Raw genomic sequence first — 17,281 nt, forward strand, 5'->3', positions numbered from 1 at the left:
ATTCACAAGATTTTTTTTTTTTGGCGGAGACTCTTCAAAAGACATTTTTGCCAGTGTTCCATCACCTGAAAATAACTGCATATAACGCATGATCTAGGATTACAAGTTCAGTCTCTTGTATTGTAGGAATAAGATATAGCCTTTACCAGTAAATCTTAAGTCAGGGGGCTCAACTCAACGCCCCTGGGCCACATATGGCCCGTGGAGTCTTCAGATGTGGCCCGTGATCTCAAATCAGTGAAGCGCATGCTCTGGGATGGTGGGTCGGCAAGCCCAGAACGTGATCAACGGGTTGCTGAACCGTCATCCAAGAGCATCAGAGTGCATCGAGCTGGCACAGACAGTGGATGAAGCAGCGGACGCCGAGAGAGCAGGAGCCACATAGGCCAATGCTTCCTCTGTAGCGCCGGTTCCTGTTCCAGGAGGAGTAATACCAAGGGCACTTCGCCTGCAACCTTTCTAGCAGACTGGAGAGTGATACCAACATAAGGTGGAAGAAGAAAAGGGTCAGTGTTTTAAATAACACATACTCCTGAATGCAGGAGTTTTTGTTTGCTTTCAGAAAGTGCACAACACATGCAAGATATAATAGAAGTCTATGGCAAAGCACAACTAACCCGCAGAAAAGCTGCAGGTGCACTGCACCGGAGGTGCTTGTAAACCGCAGTGTATCACTGGGAATAGAGCCTTATAGGGGGCTCAGTACAGTAAGGGCTTGTTTACATTTGCAGTTTGGGGGATGGTAAAACCCCATAGTGGAGGCGTGTTTTTAAGTAGGATGGAAGATTGGCCCTTGGGACAGCAGATCCTCCCTGAGGGGAAGCCTCCAAGGAAACGTCGGGAACCAGCCGCACCAGGTCAGCGTACCAGGCCCGGCAAGACCTGTCCAGGGCCACTAAAATTACCAAAAACCCTTCTGCATCGATCCTGTAGAGGTCTTGGCAGAAGCTTGAGAGGAGGGAAAGCGTAAATCAGACGATACAGATACCACAGAGCCACCAGCGCGCCTGCCAAAGGATCCCGTGACCAAGCCAAGAACCTATGTACCTTTCTATTGAGCCGAGATGCCAACAGATCCACCTCGGGGGTGCCCTCATGGAGACACAACCGATGAAACACTTCCGGAGGAAGTGACCATTCCCTCTGGTCTAACGCCTGCTGACTGAGGTAATCCGCCCTAGGAATGTGAACAGCGGAGAGGGCTGGAACAAAAAGTTCTGCCCACCAGAGAATGCCAGCTACCTCCAGAGCCATCCAGACACTTCTTGTGCCCCCTTGGAGATTTGACATAAACCACGGCCATGGCATTGCCTAATTGAAAGCGCACTGGACAGCCTTGTAGACAAGCCATCCAATGTTCCAGGCACAGCCTGATTCCCCGTAACTCAGGACATTGATTAGTAGTCTGGATTCTTCCAGGGTCCAGACCCCCTGAGCAGAACTTCTGCTGAGGATGCCTCCCCACATGGACAGGCTGGCATCCAAGGTGACCACTGTGTAATACAATGGTAGGAAGGATTTTGCCCTGCCTGAGCGCCGGAGAACGAGGCCACCAAATCTCTCGTACCCTGGCTCAGCTAGATTTGGTTGTCCAGAGACTGCAGATTCTTGTCCCATATGATGAGAATCTCCCCTTGCAGGGACCTTGTATTGAACTGCGCAAACTTGACCCCCTCAAAAGGTTGACACCATCAGGCCCAGCACCCGCATACAATCTAGGAAGGATGACCATCTGCTGGTCAGCAGAAGACGAACTGCAACCTGCAGTGTCTGAAGTTTGTCTGGAGGAAGAAATACTCTGGCTAAGGACCAAGGCTGACTTCTGAATTCAGAATCCAGCCGAACTCCTTCAGCGTTCGTATGGTGAGCTCCAGGGTTTTCGCCAGCAAAGCAGAAGACCCTGCTTGCAGAGGAGATCATATAAATAGCTCAGGATCTTGATTCCCCCGCTGGCGTAACAATGCCAGTACCTGAGCCAACACTTTAGTGAAGACCTGGGGAGCGGAGGCTAGACCAAATGTAACGCCCCAAACTGATAATGTTCCTCTCCCACTGCAATGCGGGGGAAGGGTTGGTGACAGACACATTGGAATGTGAAGGTAGGCATCTTTGATGTCTATAGAGGCAAGGAAATTCCCTTGACGCAGGGAAGCCACCACTGTGCGAATGGATGAGGTCCAGGATTAGACTCACCTTGCCCTCCTTCCTGGGAACTGTAAATCACCTGAAAATGTTCCACATTTGGAACTGAGACAATCACCCCTTGAAGCAAGAGATCTTGCACTGCCCCAAAGAGGGCCTGTAAGCAGACTGGGGACAGTCGCATGTTAGAAGGAAGGAAAGAACCTTTCTGGAGGGCAAGCATGAAACACGATCTTCTATCCGGATCGTATGACTTTGTGGACCCACTTGTACCAGGGAAGGCTACCGGTCCTGAAACCAGCAAAGAAGTCCCCCCCCAGATACGGGTGAGGACGCACCTTCATACTGAAGGAGCGTTGTCTGCGGTTCTGGAGTAGCCCGTTCTCGACTTGCTAGACCCGGTTGCTTGAATCCATCAGAGTTCCCCCCCACCCCGAAAGGCTTCGATCCCTTGTCAGTCGATCCTGAAACTTATGAGCCGAAAAGGAGGGACCACGTCTGCGACGAGGGTCCTTGCCCTTAGTAGCCTGTGGAAGAAAGGTACTCTTCCCCCCCTGTGAGACCCTTAATGCTGTCATCCAGTGTAGCATCAAACAGGCGATCTCCTTGAAAAGAAAGAACAGCCAGCGCTTTTTAAGTCCAGTCCGTAGACCAGCATTTTTAGCCGAAAGGACACGCCGAAGGATCACTGCCGAAACAGAGAGTCGAGCCACATCCAAAGATGCAGCACAGAGAAACTGAAACCCCTGGACCAGCTGGTCCACCAGCTCAGCAAAGGCAGGTGGGAGCTGTTCTCGCCTCAGGTCATGGCATAAAAGCTTAACCCACTCAGCCAGAGTTTGCGACACCAGGGCAATGGTAAACATGGCCTTAATGCCGAGCCAGCCAGGGTGAACATATTGCGGGCAACTGCCTCTGCCTTTGTTTTCAGCCGGGTGCTTAAATGGCGGAGACTCTTCAACCGGAACCATGGTTGCTTTTTTAACTTGGAAACTGGAGGTTCCACCACCAGTGGAACAGAGCACTTTCAGGGACTCTTCATAGGGGTATTGCCTAGCAAACCGCTTAGGGACCCCAAGGATATGCTTTGGTCATCCTTACTCTGAAAATTCTTTCAAATTAGGCGGAGAAAGAGGAACACCCACAGTGTCTACCGAAATTTAGAGGAGCCTGGGGGGAAGAGGGGGGGGAGGAAGAGGGGCAACCAGGGGTCTCACCGTCCCAGGAAAAGGCCTCACGTCCACCTCAAAACCCACCAGGCGGAAGAGGAGGGACAGCTACTTACCATACCATGGAAACAGGGTGGGCACCGCTCCGGACAGCCCACCCCTCCATCGGAATGGGGGGCTGTTGGCCAGGAGGAACGCTGCGTTTCAGGCCGAGGCCAGATCGTATGCGCCCTCACGGGACGTTTAACTCGCAGGCCAGCCCCCGTCCAGTATGGCTATGTCATGGCAAATTATAGGAAGGCGCCTGGCTCTTTTTAAAGATATATCTGAACCTGCTGCCCTTTTAATTGTGAAAACAATATAAAATATGGGACGTAGATGAAAAAGGCGCTGGTGATCTTTTATATTTACTGGAATAAAACTTGTTCAGGGTAGCACGTGTATTAAATATGTATTAAAAGTGCTTATTAGTGAATAAATTATTAAAGGTAATAGATATATTTTAAAGTGCACAACTCAAAATTAAAAATATTTCTGTTGCTTATTGGTAAATAAATATATAAATAGTTATATATAAATAAATAAATAAATAAATAAATAAATATATTGTACATGCAACAAGCAAATCAATTATATAAATATATAATATTCCGTGCAGCAAGCAAATAAAAGTGCTTAATAGTGCGTGCATAAAAAACTCATCAAATATAAACAGATATATTCGTGCTCTCCAGTGCAAAATAATTATATAGCAAGTGTCTCTGCAATTCGTGCAAAAAATATGCTCCTTAAAGTGCTTCAGGTGGTGGGGTGTGACACACGTGGCCTCTTACCAGCTTCCAATGAGTCACAATGACTCCCAACGCCTGTGATCCCTTTAATTGGGTGGATCAGACCTCTCCTCGATATCTTTTGGGATGGATATCTGCTCCTACATTAGGCATGTATGGACCATATAGTCCGCATAAAGATAAACAAAAAAAGCCTCCAATAGTGAAATATTGTATGCTTTATTTGAAAATTAATAAAAAGGTATACAGTTGGTCCCTTACTATTAGTTGTGCCCTCCTGGCACTGGGCAATTCGGCAGTACACAAAATCTTTCAGTAGTGGGGAATCGTATCCGAGGATCTGCAGCTTCCTCTTAGTTTTCCTCTCACTGTGCTGTGTGCGGCGGTCGGCGAGCGTCCCTGCCTCTGCTACGAATGCCTGTGTGTTTTGCTTCCGGGTTTGTCAGTAACCACAATGCATTTCGCATCTGTGCGTCATCAGGCGGCTACTGTTCCCCGGAGTCTCTTTCCTTAAGTGTCACGGACCTTCTTTTGATTGGCTATTACTCAGTATGTTATCGGCATCTTGTTTACAATTTATTTTCAGCTAACACTTATTGCCAATTGTTTCTTTACTTTAATAGTGGCGATCTATATGGGGATTTGTAAATTTTTTTCATGTCCTCGGATTTATGCTGCATATCCGTCGTATACGTTCCCCTTACTCACATGTATCATACAATTTTCATAACAGTTCATAAAAAGCTATTAAATATATCACAATCCATTAACATACAATATAAAACTTTATTAATTATCAAAAATTATTAAAAATTATTAAAATTATCTTTTTGTTTTTAGCTTTATTTAAAACCATTATATGGACTAGTTTCTTATATTTATAGCGCCATCTAGTGGAAATTTTTTGGGAATCAAGATTAGTTAGGTTCTAAAATGGGAATATTTTCCAATATTTATAATCGGACGGCTCTAATCTTATAATTTAAATATTTTTTAAAATTTCTAAAATATATAAATATATATAAACATGTTGTACAAAGTACTAGATAGTATTACAGATTAAAAATTAAAATTTTTTAAAATAGCTAAAATGTCAAGGGATATATGTATAAAAAGAGATGGATTTTTATTCTGAATATCTATAAAATTCTATTATTAAAAATTATTAAGAAAACAATTTAAATCTATGTCCGCATTTAGCCCCAAGGGTTTTAATGTTTTTAAACGATGTATCCAGACGGTTTCATTCTGTGATATTTTCTTCCGCATGTCTGCGCCTCTCCAATGATTAAATATTTTATCAATCCCACAAAACCAAAGGAGGGAAGGATCCTGGTTGTGGTGTAGTCTGAAATGATTGGATAGGCTGTGCTTTTTGAAACTTTTAATATTATCGACATGTTCTCCTATCCTTGTTGCTAAAGTGCGAGTAGTGCGTCCAATGTATTTAAGTCCACAGGGACAAATGCACATATATGTAACGAATTTGGTGTCGCAAGTAATAAATTGTTTTATCTCAAACTCTCGGTTGTCTGAAGAGAAAAACTTATGTTCTATTCTTTTCTTAAATTTGCTTATCCTGCAGGCTTTACATCTTCTGCATCTATAGAAACCATTTTTTGCAAAGAACATTTGTTGTCTTTTAGGTGGATCCGGAACATTTTTTTTTTTTTTTTTTTGCTAACATATTACGTAATCCCGGAGCCCTTTTGTAGATAAATTTAGGGTATTTAGGGAGTAATGGATTTCAACGTGTCATCTCTTAATAAAATATGCCAATTTCTCTTTATACACTTCTCAACTTCTTTATATTGTGTATTAAACCCCGTAATGAAAGCCAGTTCGAAGTTCGATTTTCCTTTTTTCTTCTTTTTCTTCTTCAGAAGGTCTTCTCTCATTACTTCGGATATTTTCTTCTGGGTTTGTTTCAACTCTTTCTCTTTATAACCTTTTTCTTTAAATCTTTCTATTAGTTTGTCTGTCTGTATATTGTAGTCTTTCAGATCTGTACAGTTCCTTCTTATCCGGGTGAATTGTCCCTTGGGTATTGCCTGTATCCATGCCGGATGGTGGCAACTCCTTTTGGAGATATATCCATTTGTGTCCACCTTTTTAAAGAAGGTTCTAGTATTTAAAGTGCCGTTGTGCTTGTATATCTCCAGATCTAGAAATTGTATTGTATTCTTATCTGTGTTACCTGTAAATTTTATCTGGTATTTATTTTTATTCATTTTTTTAAAAAATTGTTCAAGAGACTCCTGGGATCCTTCCCACACAACCAAGATATCGTCCAGATAACGACGATAGTACCTCAGCTGTTGTGGGTATTTTGAGTAGATTTCTTCTTCTTCCCATTTGGCTAAGAATATATTCGCTACGCTAGGAGCATAACGTGCTCCCATCGCTACACCTTTTATTTGGTTGTAATACTCATTCTTATACCAAAAATGATGGTTTGACATTGCCATATTTAGGCCTTCCAATAAAAATTCTCTTTGTGTGTCTTTCAAATTTGTGTAATTTTCTAAAGCCCATTTGGTAGCGTTTAATGCGTCCTTCTGTTTAATATTCGTATAAAGTGATTCTACATCAATTGATGCCAGTATCGTTTTTTCGGTGATATTTATACTTTCTAGTGACACTATTGTTTCCTTGGTGTCCTTTAAAAAGGATCTTCCAATCGCTGCTATCGGCTGTAAAAATGTGTCCAAATATTCACCAATCCTGGCGTATAAAGATTCAATGCCACTAATTATTGGCCTTCCCGGTGGCTGTTGTAGATTCTTATGGATCTTCGGGATTTGGTAGATCACCGGCATGCGTGGGGCTTTTATATTCAGATATTTTCCTTCCTTTTTATTAAGGAGGCCTTTTTTTAGTCCTTTGTTGATCCACTGTACCATTTTTGCTTTCAATTTATTAGTTGGGTTTCCAGATAATTTCACATATGTTTCTTGATCATTTACAATACGGTCTAATTCTTTAGTATAGTCCTCTTTTGTGAGGATCACCAAGCCCCCTCCTTTATCAGCTGATCTGATAATAATATTTTTCCTTTTTTCCAAACTTCTAATGGCTTCCCAGATTTCTTTCGTATTTCTAGTAGGTTTTCTTTTCAGCATTTGTACTTCTTTTTGGACAATATTCCTGAAAACTTGGATATATTGGTAAGTACTAGATTTGGGGTTAAATATTGATTTGTTCCGGAGTTGGGTGTGTTGGTATTCTGGTTCTTCTTCTTCTCCTATCCCTTTTTTATGTTGTTCTGCGAAAAATTTCTTAATGTTCAATTTGCGTGTAAATTTTTCTAGATCTATAAATGTTTCAAAATGGTCTAAAGATTTGGCAGGGGCAAATTTCAAACCTTCTTGTAATATATTCATTTCAGATGTTGTCAGTTCCACCCCTGCTAGGTTAAAAATCCCTTGTTCTAGCCGTCCCTTTTTCGTTTTCTTTCTCCCTCCTCTACATCCTCTTTTCTTGCGTTTTCCCGCATATTGGCCCAGTAGTTGTCTTTCCAGGATCTCTCTTCCCCCTGTTGCTTATATTGTCCTGAGGGCCCTGGCTTTTGTCCATCTTGAGGATGTGGATATATGTACTGTCCCGAGGGTCCTGGTTTTTGGCCATCGGAGGGGTGTGGATAATTATATTGATTATTCCTGTAATCTTGATATGAGGGAAGTCGTTCTCTTTCTCTATATGTTCCTGAAGGTTCCTGTCTCGATCCCTCTGGAGGGTAGTTGTAGTATTCTTGGTCATTTCTATAAGATGATGGTCTTTCTCCTCCTCTGGATTGTTGATAGTTATTATAGTTATCATATTGGTAGTTGTTATTTTTTCTGTATCCTCTCCCTCTTCCGCGTCCTCTTCCTCTCCCCCTACCTCTACCTCTCACAGGTTTGAATTGAGGTGGTTGGAAAGTATGCTGGGGAGCGTAAGGTGTAGAGTTCGGATTTCTCCGTTCATAATTGTGGTTTTCCCTTGCTTTTGGGTAATCCACATATCTGGGAGTGGAAAATTCTTCTCTATCTCCTAGAGGTGAAAATCTATTACTGGTGGGAACCAGAATAGTATTCACTGTAGTGTCTCCCTCATCATCCTCACAAATAGTGGGGGTCATCTCCTCTCTCCGTAAATTACTATGGGGTGTTACCCTAAAGTCTTTCATAAGATTATACCTTACTTCAGTGTTAGTCTGTTCTCTTTCTGGAGATGATTCCCTAGAATTGGCGCCAATCATCTCTTGCCATTTATAAACTGAGCCTTTTTTATAGTCCTCAATATCCCGCTGATATTTTTTAATTTTTTTCCTTTTTATCTCAATATCATATTGTGCTATATGTTTTTGCATCATTGTAATTTTATCTTTATACTCTTGTGTGTCATTAAGTGGAGCTAATTTGTCTTTGATGTTCTGTATCTTTGATTCTATAATGGTTAATTTGGTTTTCCTTCTCTTTGTTAAGAGTTCCATTAGTTGCTTTTCTTTGCTATTAAAGAATTTGAACCATTCCTCCATAGAGAAATTTTAAAAAATATTTAAATTATAAGATTAGAGCCGTCCGATTATAAATATTGGAAAATATTCCCATTTTAGAACCTAACTAATCTTGATTCCCAAAAAATTTCCACTAGATGGCGCTATAAATATAAGAAACTAGTCCATATAATGGTTTTAAATAAAGCTAAAAACAAAAAGATAATTTTAATAATTTTTAATAATTTTTGATAATTAATAAAGTTTTATATTGTATGTTAATGGATTGTGATATATTTAATAGCTTTTTATGAACTGTTATGAAAATTGTATGATACATGTGAGTAAGGGGAACGTATACGACGGATATGCAGCATAAATCCGAGGACATGAAAAAAATTTACAAATCCCCATATATGACTCCCAGAAAGAGAACAGACTAACACTGAAGTAAGGTATAATCTTATGAAAGACTTTAGGGTAACACCCCATAGTAATTTACGGAGAGAGGAGATGACCCCCACTATTTGTGAGGATGATGAGGGAGACACTACAGTGAATACTATTCTGGTTCCCACCAGTAATAGATTTTCACCTCTAGGAGATAGAGAAGAATTTTCCACTCCCAGATATGTGGATTACCCAAAAGCAAGGGAAAACCACAATTATGAACGGAGAAATCCGAACTCTACACCTTACGCTCCCCAGCATACTTTCCAACCACCTCAATTCAAACCTGTGAGAGGTAGAGGTAGGGGGAGAGGAAGAGGACGCGGAAGAGGGAGAGGATACAGAAAAAATAACAACTACCAATATGATAACTATAATAACTATCAACAATCCAGAGGAGGAGAAAGACCATCATCTTATAGAAATGACCAAGAATACTACAACTACCCTCCAGAGGGATCGAGACAGGAACCTTCAGGAACATATAGAGAAAGAGAACGACTTCCCTCATATCAAGATTACAGGAATAATCAATATAATTATCCACACCCCTCCGATGGCCAAAAACCAGGACCCTCGGGACAGTACATATATCCACATCCTCAAGATGGACAAAAGCCAGGGCCCTCAGGACAATATAAGCAACAGGGGGAAGAGAGATCCTGGAAAGACAACTACTGGGCCAATATGCGGGAAAACGCAAGAAAAGAGGATGTAGAGGAGGGAGAAAGAAAACGAAAAAGGGACGGCTAGAACAAGGGATTTTTAACCTAGCAGGGGTGGAACTGACAACATCTGAAATGAATATATTACAAGAAGGTTTGAAATTTGCCCCTGCCAAATCTTTAGACCATTTTGAAACATTTATAGATCTAGAAAAATTTACACGCAAATTGAACATTAAGAAATTTTTCGCAGAACAACATAAAAAAGGGATAGGAGAAGAAGAAGAACCAGAATACCAACACACCCAACTCCGGAACAAATCAATATTTAACCCCAAATCTAGTACTTACCAATATATCCAAGTTTTCAGGAATATTGTCCAAAAAGAAGTACAAATGCTGAAAAGAAAACCTACTAGAAATACGAAAGAAATCTGGGAAGCCATTAGAAGTTTGGAAAAAAGGAAAAATATTATTATCAGATCAGCTGATAAAGGAGGGGGCTTGGTGATCCTCACAAAAGAGGACTATACTAAAGAATTAGACCGTATTGTAAATGATCAAGAAACATATGTGAAATTATCTGGAAACCCAACTAATAAATTGAAAGCAAAAATGGTACAGTGGATCAACAAAGGACTAAAAAAAGGCCTCCTTAATAAAAAGGAAGGAAAATATCTGAATATAAAAGCCCCACGCATGCCGGTGATCTACCAAATCCCGAAGATCCATAAGAATCTACAACAGCCACCGGGAAGGCCAATAATTAATGGCATTGAATCTTTATACGCCAGGATTGGTGAATATTTGGACACATTTTTACAGCCGATAGCAGCGATTGGAAGATCCTTTTTAAAGGACACCAAGGAAACAATAGTGTCACTAGAAAGTATAAATATCACCGAAAAAACGATACTGGCATCAATTGATGTAGAATCACTTTATACGAATATTAAACAGAAGGACGCATTAAACGCTACCAAATGGGCTTTAGAAAATTACACAAATTTGAAAGACACACAAAGAGAATTTTTATTGGAAGGCCTAAATATGGCAATGTCAAACCATCATTTTTGGTATAAGAATGAGTATTACAACCAAATAAAAGGTGTAGCGATGGGAGCACGTTATGCTCCTAGCGTAGCGAATATATTCTTAGCCAAATGGGAAGAAGAAGAAATCTACTCAAAATACCCACAACAGCTGAGGTACTATCGTCGTTATCTGGACGATATCTTGGTTGTGTGGGAAGGATCCCAGGAGTCTCTTGAACAATTTTTTAAAAAAATGAATAAAAATAAATACCAGATAAAATTTACAGGTAACACAGATAAGAATACAATACAATTTCTAGATCTGGAGATATACAAGCACAACGGCACTTTAAATACTAGAACCTTCTTTAAAAAGGTGGACACAAATGGATATATCTCCAAAAGGAGTTGCCACCATCCGGCATGGATACAGGCAATACCCAAGGGACAATTCACCCGGATAAGAAGGAACTGTACAGATCTGAAAGACTACAATATACAGACAGACAAACTAATAGAAAGATTTAAAGAAAAAGGTTATAAAGAGAAAGAGTTGAAACAAACCCAGAAGAAAATATCCGAAGTAATGAGAGAAGACCTTCTGAAGAAGAAAAAGAAGAAAAAAGGAAAATCGAACTTCGAACTGGCTTTCATTACGGGGTTTAATACACAATATAAAGAAGTTGAGAAGTGTATAAAGAGAAATTGGCATATTTTATTAAGAGATGACACGTTGAAATCATTACTCCCTAAATACCCTAAATTTATCTACAAAAGGGCTCCGGGATTACGTAATATGTTAGCAAAAAAAAAAAAAAAAAAAATGTTCCGGATCCACCTAAAAGACAACAAATGTTCTTTGCAAAAAATGGTTTCTATAGATGCAGAAGATGTAAAGCCTGCAGGATAAGCAAATTTAAGAAAAGAATAGAACATAAGTTTTTCTCTTCAGACAACCGAGAGTTTGAGATAAAACAATTTATTACTTGCGACACCAAATTCGTTACATATATGTGCATTTGTCCCTGTGGACTTAAATACATTGGACGCACTACTCGCACTTTAGCAACAAGGATAGGAGAACATGTCGATAATATTAAAAAAGGTTTCAAAAAGCACAGCCTATCCAATCATTTCAGACTACACCACAACCAGGATCCTTCCCTCCTTTGGTTTTGTGGGATTGATAAAATATTTAATCATTGGAGAGGCGCAGACATGCGGAAGAAAATATCACAGAATGAAACCGTCTGGATACATCGTTTAAAAACATTAAAACCCTTGGGGCTAAATGCGGACATAGATTTAAATTGTTTTCTTAATAATTTTTAATAATAGAATTTTATAGATATTCAGAATAAAAATCCATCTCTTTTTATACATATATCCCTTGACATTTTAGCTATTTTAAAAAATTTTAATTTTTAATCTGTAATACTATCTAGTACTTTGTACAACATGTTTATATATATTTATATATTTTAGAAATTTTAAAAAATATTTAAATTATAAGATTAGAGCCGTCCGATTATAAATATTGGAAAATATTCCCATTTTAGAACCTAACTAATCTTGATTCCCAAAAAATTTCCACTAGATGGCGCTATAAATATAAGAAACTAGTCCATATAATTGTTTTAAATAAAGCTAAAAACAAAAAGATAATTTTAATAATTTTTAATAATTTTTGATAATTAATAAAGTTTTATATTGTATATTAATGGATTGTGATATATTTAATAGCTTTTTATGAACTGTTATGAAAATTGTATGATACATGTGAGTAAGGGGAACGTATACGACGGATATGCAGCATAAATCCGAGGACATGAAAAAAATTTACAAATCCCCATATAGATCGCCACTATTAAAGTAAAGAAACAATTGGCAATAAGTGTTAGCTGAAAATAAATTGTAAACAAGATGCCGATAACATACTGAGTAATAGCCAATCAAAAGAAGGTCCGTGACACTTAAGGAAAGAGACTCCGGGGAACAGTAGCCGCCTGATGACGCACAGATGCGAAATGCATTGTGGTTACTGACAAACCCGGAAGCAAAACACACAGGCATTCGTAGCAGAGGCAGGGACGCTCGCCGACCGCCGCACACAGCACAGTGAGAGGAAAACTAAGAGGAAGCTGCAGATCCTCGGATACGATTCCCCACTACTGAAAGATTTTGTGTACTGCCGAATTGCCCAGTGCCAGGAGGGCACAACTAATAGTAAGGGACCAACTGTATACCTTTTTATTAATTTTCAAATAAAGCATACAATATTTCACTATTGGAGGCTTTTTTTGTTTATCTTTATGCGGACTATATGGTCCATACATGCCTAATGTAGGAGCAGATATCCATCCCAAAAGATATCGAGGAGAGGTCTGATCCACCCAATTAAAGGGATCACAGGCGTTGGGAGTCATTGTGACTCATTGGAAGCTGGTAAGAGGCCACGTGTGTCACACCCCACCACCTGAAGCACTTTAAGGAGCATATTTTTTGCACGAATTGCAGAGACACTTGCTATATAATTATTTTGCACTGGAGAGCACGAATATATCTGTTTATATTTGATGAGTTTTTTATGCACGCACTATTAAGCACTTTTATTTGCTTGCTGCACGGAATATTATATATTTATATAATTGATTTGCTTGTTGCATGTACAATATATTTATTTATTTATTTATTTATATATAACTATTTATATATTTATTTACCAATAAGCAACAGAAATATTTTTAATTTTGAGTTGTGCACTTTAAAATATATCTATTACCTTTAATAATTTATTCACTAATAAGCACTTTTAATACATATTTAATACACGTGCTACCCTGAACAAGTTTTATTCCAGTAAATATAAAAGATCACCAGCGCCTTTTTCATCTACGTCCCATATGGCTATGTCATGGCCAACCTAGCACAGAGCGGAGGTCTACACAAGCTCGTTGGCCAGACTGGGATGACCACTGGATCTAGATTATCCAGCCCGTCGCCCAGTCCGGCAGTTGATTGCAGATTCTCATAGGAACAAAATAACACAGATAGGAAAAAATTCCATTTCAAAAAGGAAAAAACTGCAAGGACCAAAGATCCCAGCAAGGAACTAGGTCCTTACTCCTGACTAGGCAGAAAAAAAAAACTGAGTGGCTATAGCAGAGAGGGAGAATACCCCCTGGGACTGCCCATAGGCGTAGGCAAGCTTTTTCCTGCCTAGTGTCCTACTCCTCTAGGGGGCAGCATAACCCAATGGTTAAGAATGCCAGAAGCTGTGTCCATCAAAGAACGAAAGTGAAACAGTTATGCATTGGAAAAGCATTTCTGGACTGAGTAAGGTCCCTTGATAATGGCATAGGCCACAACAGATGTATAAGAGAAAGTTGTAATGTTGAAGGTGATCACATTTAGAATTCCAGTGGCTGGGGGTTACCTTGTGCAAATGGAATACTTATCTCCCAAACAGTCAAAGAAAGCAATAAAAGCCTGACAGCAGTTCTAACTCTTCCCAGTTCCATTCAAAACTAAACTGTTTTTGCTTGAATTGGGCTTTAACATTTTAGTAATGTGCAAATGAAACCATTCTGTCTGTCAGAAGGAAAAAGACAAGAGCCCTCGTAAGCTGTAGGAATCCTAGAGGGGTAGGAGAGTTTCAAATGCCAGCAGCTCACTGTCCCAATACATGGGGGAAGAGGCTTTCTATATAGAATGACTTAAAAACACTTACCTACTAATTTACCATCAAAACTGGGGTTGGTAGCAACTTTAAGACCAGGATGAGGCAGGAGGAAACAGCTGATGTTCGTAAAACAAGAGTGTATGTGTTTCCTGACATTTTGCAGCTCTTCATGCTGGTTCTGTTTCACCTGTTGATCAAAGCGAAATACAGGTTATATTTTCACGGTCTGTTAAAAGTGATCTCATGGCTATCCCCACATCACACCAAACCTAATCTCTGCTTCTCCTAAACACACCATTTGGGAGGAGGTGGTGGGTTATCAGCATTTTAGGACACTTATTCGCTTTAGGAAAATGTTTAACTGCACACAAAGTATTGCAAGTTTGTGTTTTTAGGATATCTTTAAACACGTACAGATAAAGTTGATCTCCAGACAAGGAGCTTAATATGCAGTTGAAATAAAGTTATGTGATCTATCTTACCTGTCAAAATATTTGTAGCACTGCTGAACCAGTTGTGTGCTCCACACATCAATGCATGGCTTTGTCATAGACTTCACTCTGCTTTACTGCAGTTACCACCACCTGATTGTTGACCCACCAAGCCTACTGAAAATGAGAATCAGCAATATTCTAATTAGGACATCTCTCTGTTCTCTCCTCCTGCAAGCATGTTCAGGAAGGAAGAGAGAGAGAGAGAGTGTACAATGCAGTAAAGTTTTTTCGTTCAGACTGCTGTCCTCCCTACAACAGTCCTCCTGTGCAGGGGATTACAGGAAATATAGGACATATTCCATTAACAGTATTTATGTGTAAAAAGTGTTACATTTTATTGATAAATACCTAACTGGATTCAGTTTATTTGCATTTGGTTGGAGTTTAGCTTTAAAGCGGTGATAAACCTGCTGGGGGGGGGGGGGGAACCTGCAAGATAAAAGCACACTGTGCTAGTATGCATCCCAAATGAAATACTTACCTTAGAACGAAGCCCTCTCAGTGGTCACCGCTGAGAGAGCTGACATCTCCCGTCCTTCCTTCTGGGATTGCGGGCTCCTGCACTGCGAGTTGTCAGAGCCGCAATGAGGGCTCTCCCTCGCATGCGCACGGGAGCCCTCGGTTCCAGCAAGAAGCTCGGTACGTCGGACCTTCAGAGCGCATGCACTGCTGACGTCAGTGGCTGCGTGCAGGGTGAATATCTCCTAAACCAAGCAAGTTTAGAAGATAATAATTTTACCTACAGGTAAGCCTTATCAAAGGCTTACCTGTAGGTAAAAATAAAAAAGAGAGATATACAACCACTTTAACTAAAGAACTCTGGTTTAAACATCCACCTTTCATTGGTTAGTAGGGCTTTGTGGCTTTTTATTTTATTTATTTTTTTATTCTGTGTGCATATAACTTTCATATGTGAGAAACAAGCAGGTGTTTTGTTTTCTATAAAGGGAAAAAAAAAAAAAAAAAAGAGGAATTTGGACGTCCCTGTAAATTTTACGTCTTGGGAGTACAGTACAGGACAAAAAAAAAATTATTCCCAGGTTATATGCTCGTACATTTAGGTGATTGGACACTGGCAAAGCTTTCAAGGGCACGCCCCCTCTGCGCCTCAACTATATATAACCCTACCCACTCTGAATCCTCAGTTTCATAGCAATAATGCAGAGTAACCAAGAAAGGAAAGGGAGGGTGGCTTTTGCCCTCTACTTCAAGATATGGAACAAGCAAGCAAGTCAAAATTTCTCTTATCTTACTCATACGGTACAGTACACAGGCAAAGTATTTATAGACCCTGTGATGTCCACAAGCAAGGAATGAGAAGGTTGGGTAAAAACTAGGAACACAAAAAACAGTGCCAACAAGCCCAACTTTAGAGTGCAGCTGCAAGAACCTTGCGTCTGAATATTGCAACCGCAAATGATTGGACATCCACCTGGTAGCACCTATAGATAGTATGAACAGAGGACTAGAGTGCTGGCCTTACACAGCTGGGTTACAGAGGCCTGGTGGCGAAATGCCCAAGGAACTCCCACCAATCCAGTGAAATTGGCTTTTAATAGCAGGAGGAGATTTGCCTTTGAGAAAGTAAGCTCTGGTGATCAGATTTCTTATCCATCTTCTAATGGAGGACTTGGAAGCAGGTTGTCTCTTGCAAAGTCCTGAAAGCAAAACACAGGGAATCCATCCTTATGATCAAAGCTGTAACTTCAAGGAAGACTAATGGCTTCAACTACATCCAAGCAATGAAGGGAAACTTTCTTTGGGTGCAGCGAATAAGGATGGTAGGACTATGTACAAATAAATTTGGAAGACTGATACCACCTTCGGAATAACCGATGGTCTTGGACGTAAGACAACCTTGTCTATACAAAGTATGAGGAACGGCTCCTTACAGTAGAAGGTGGCCAACTTAGAGACAAGTCTGACCGCCATGATAGGCTACTTTGCAGAAGAGGTTATCTGAGGGAATATCCATGATGGTTTTAAAGGGTGGTTTTTGCAGGGCAGAGAGAACCAATCTGAAATCCTAAGGAAGCACAGGGTGCTGCAAAGTGGGCTTAATGCAAGATACACCTGGAAGAAAAGTTATTACAAGGGAGAGTGAAGCCAGGGGTCTTTGAAACAAAATTGACAAGGTACTTCGAGAGTGCTTAAGGCCAAGTTCTGGTAAGGTCCTGACTGTAGGAATGCCAGAATGCGAGGCACAGAGTAAACTCTGGGACTGAAGTGTTTGATCACACCGGGCAAAGAAGGATTTCCAGTTACAATAGTAAATCTTGCTGGAAATGGCTTTTCTTGCTTTCAGCAAGGTAGGGAGGACAGACTTCAAGAACCTTTAATATTTTAAGACCTGGGTTTTAACAGCCATGCCGTTAAA

At 40.1% G+C, this 17,281-nt stretch overlaps 1 protein-coding gene across 2 annotated transcripts in view; it reads right to left on the reverse strand.

Annotated features, from left to right (window-relative positions):
• Positions 1-17,281, reverse strand: part of ATL2 (atlastin GTPase 2) — a 223,932-nt gene that overhangs the window by 66,364 nt on the left and 140,287 nt on the right. For both annotated transcript variants that reach the window (XM_082249141.1, XM_082249140.1), the window contains exon 8: positions 14,459-14,597. In XM_082249141.1, the coding sequence (XP_082105267.1) occupies positions 14,459-14,597 (139 nt within the window). The remainder of the gene's footprint in view (positions 1-14,458; positions 14,598-17,281) is intronic.

Source organism: Pelophylax lessonae, assembly GCF_965119305.1.
Source record: "Pelophylax lessonae genome assembly, chromosome: 3".
Taxonomy (NCBI): Eukaryota; Metazoa; Chordata; class Amphibia; order Anura; family Ranidae; genus Pelophylax; species Pelophylax lessonae.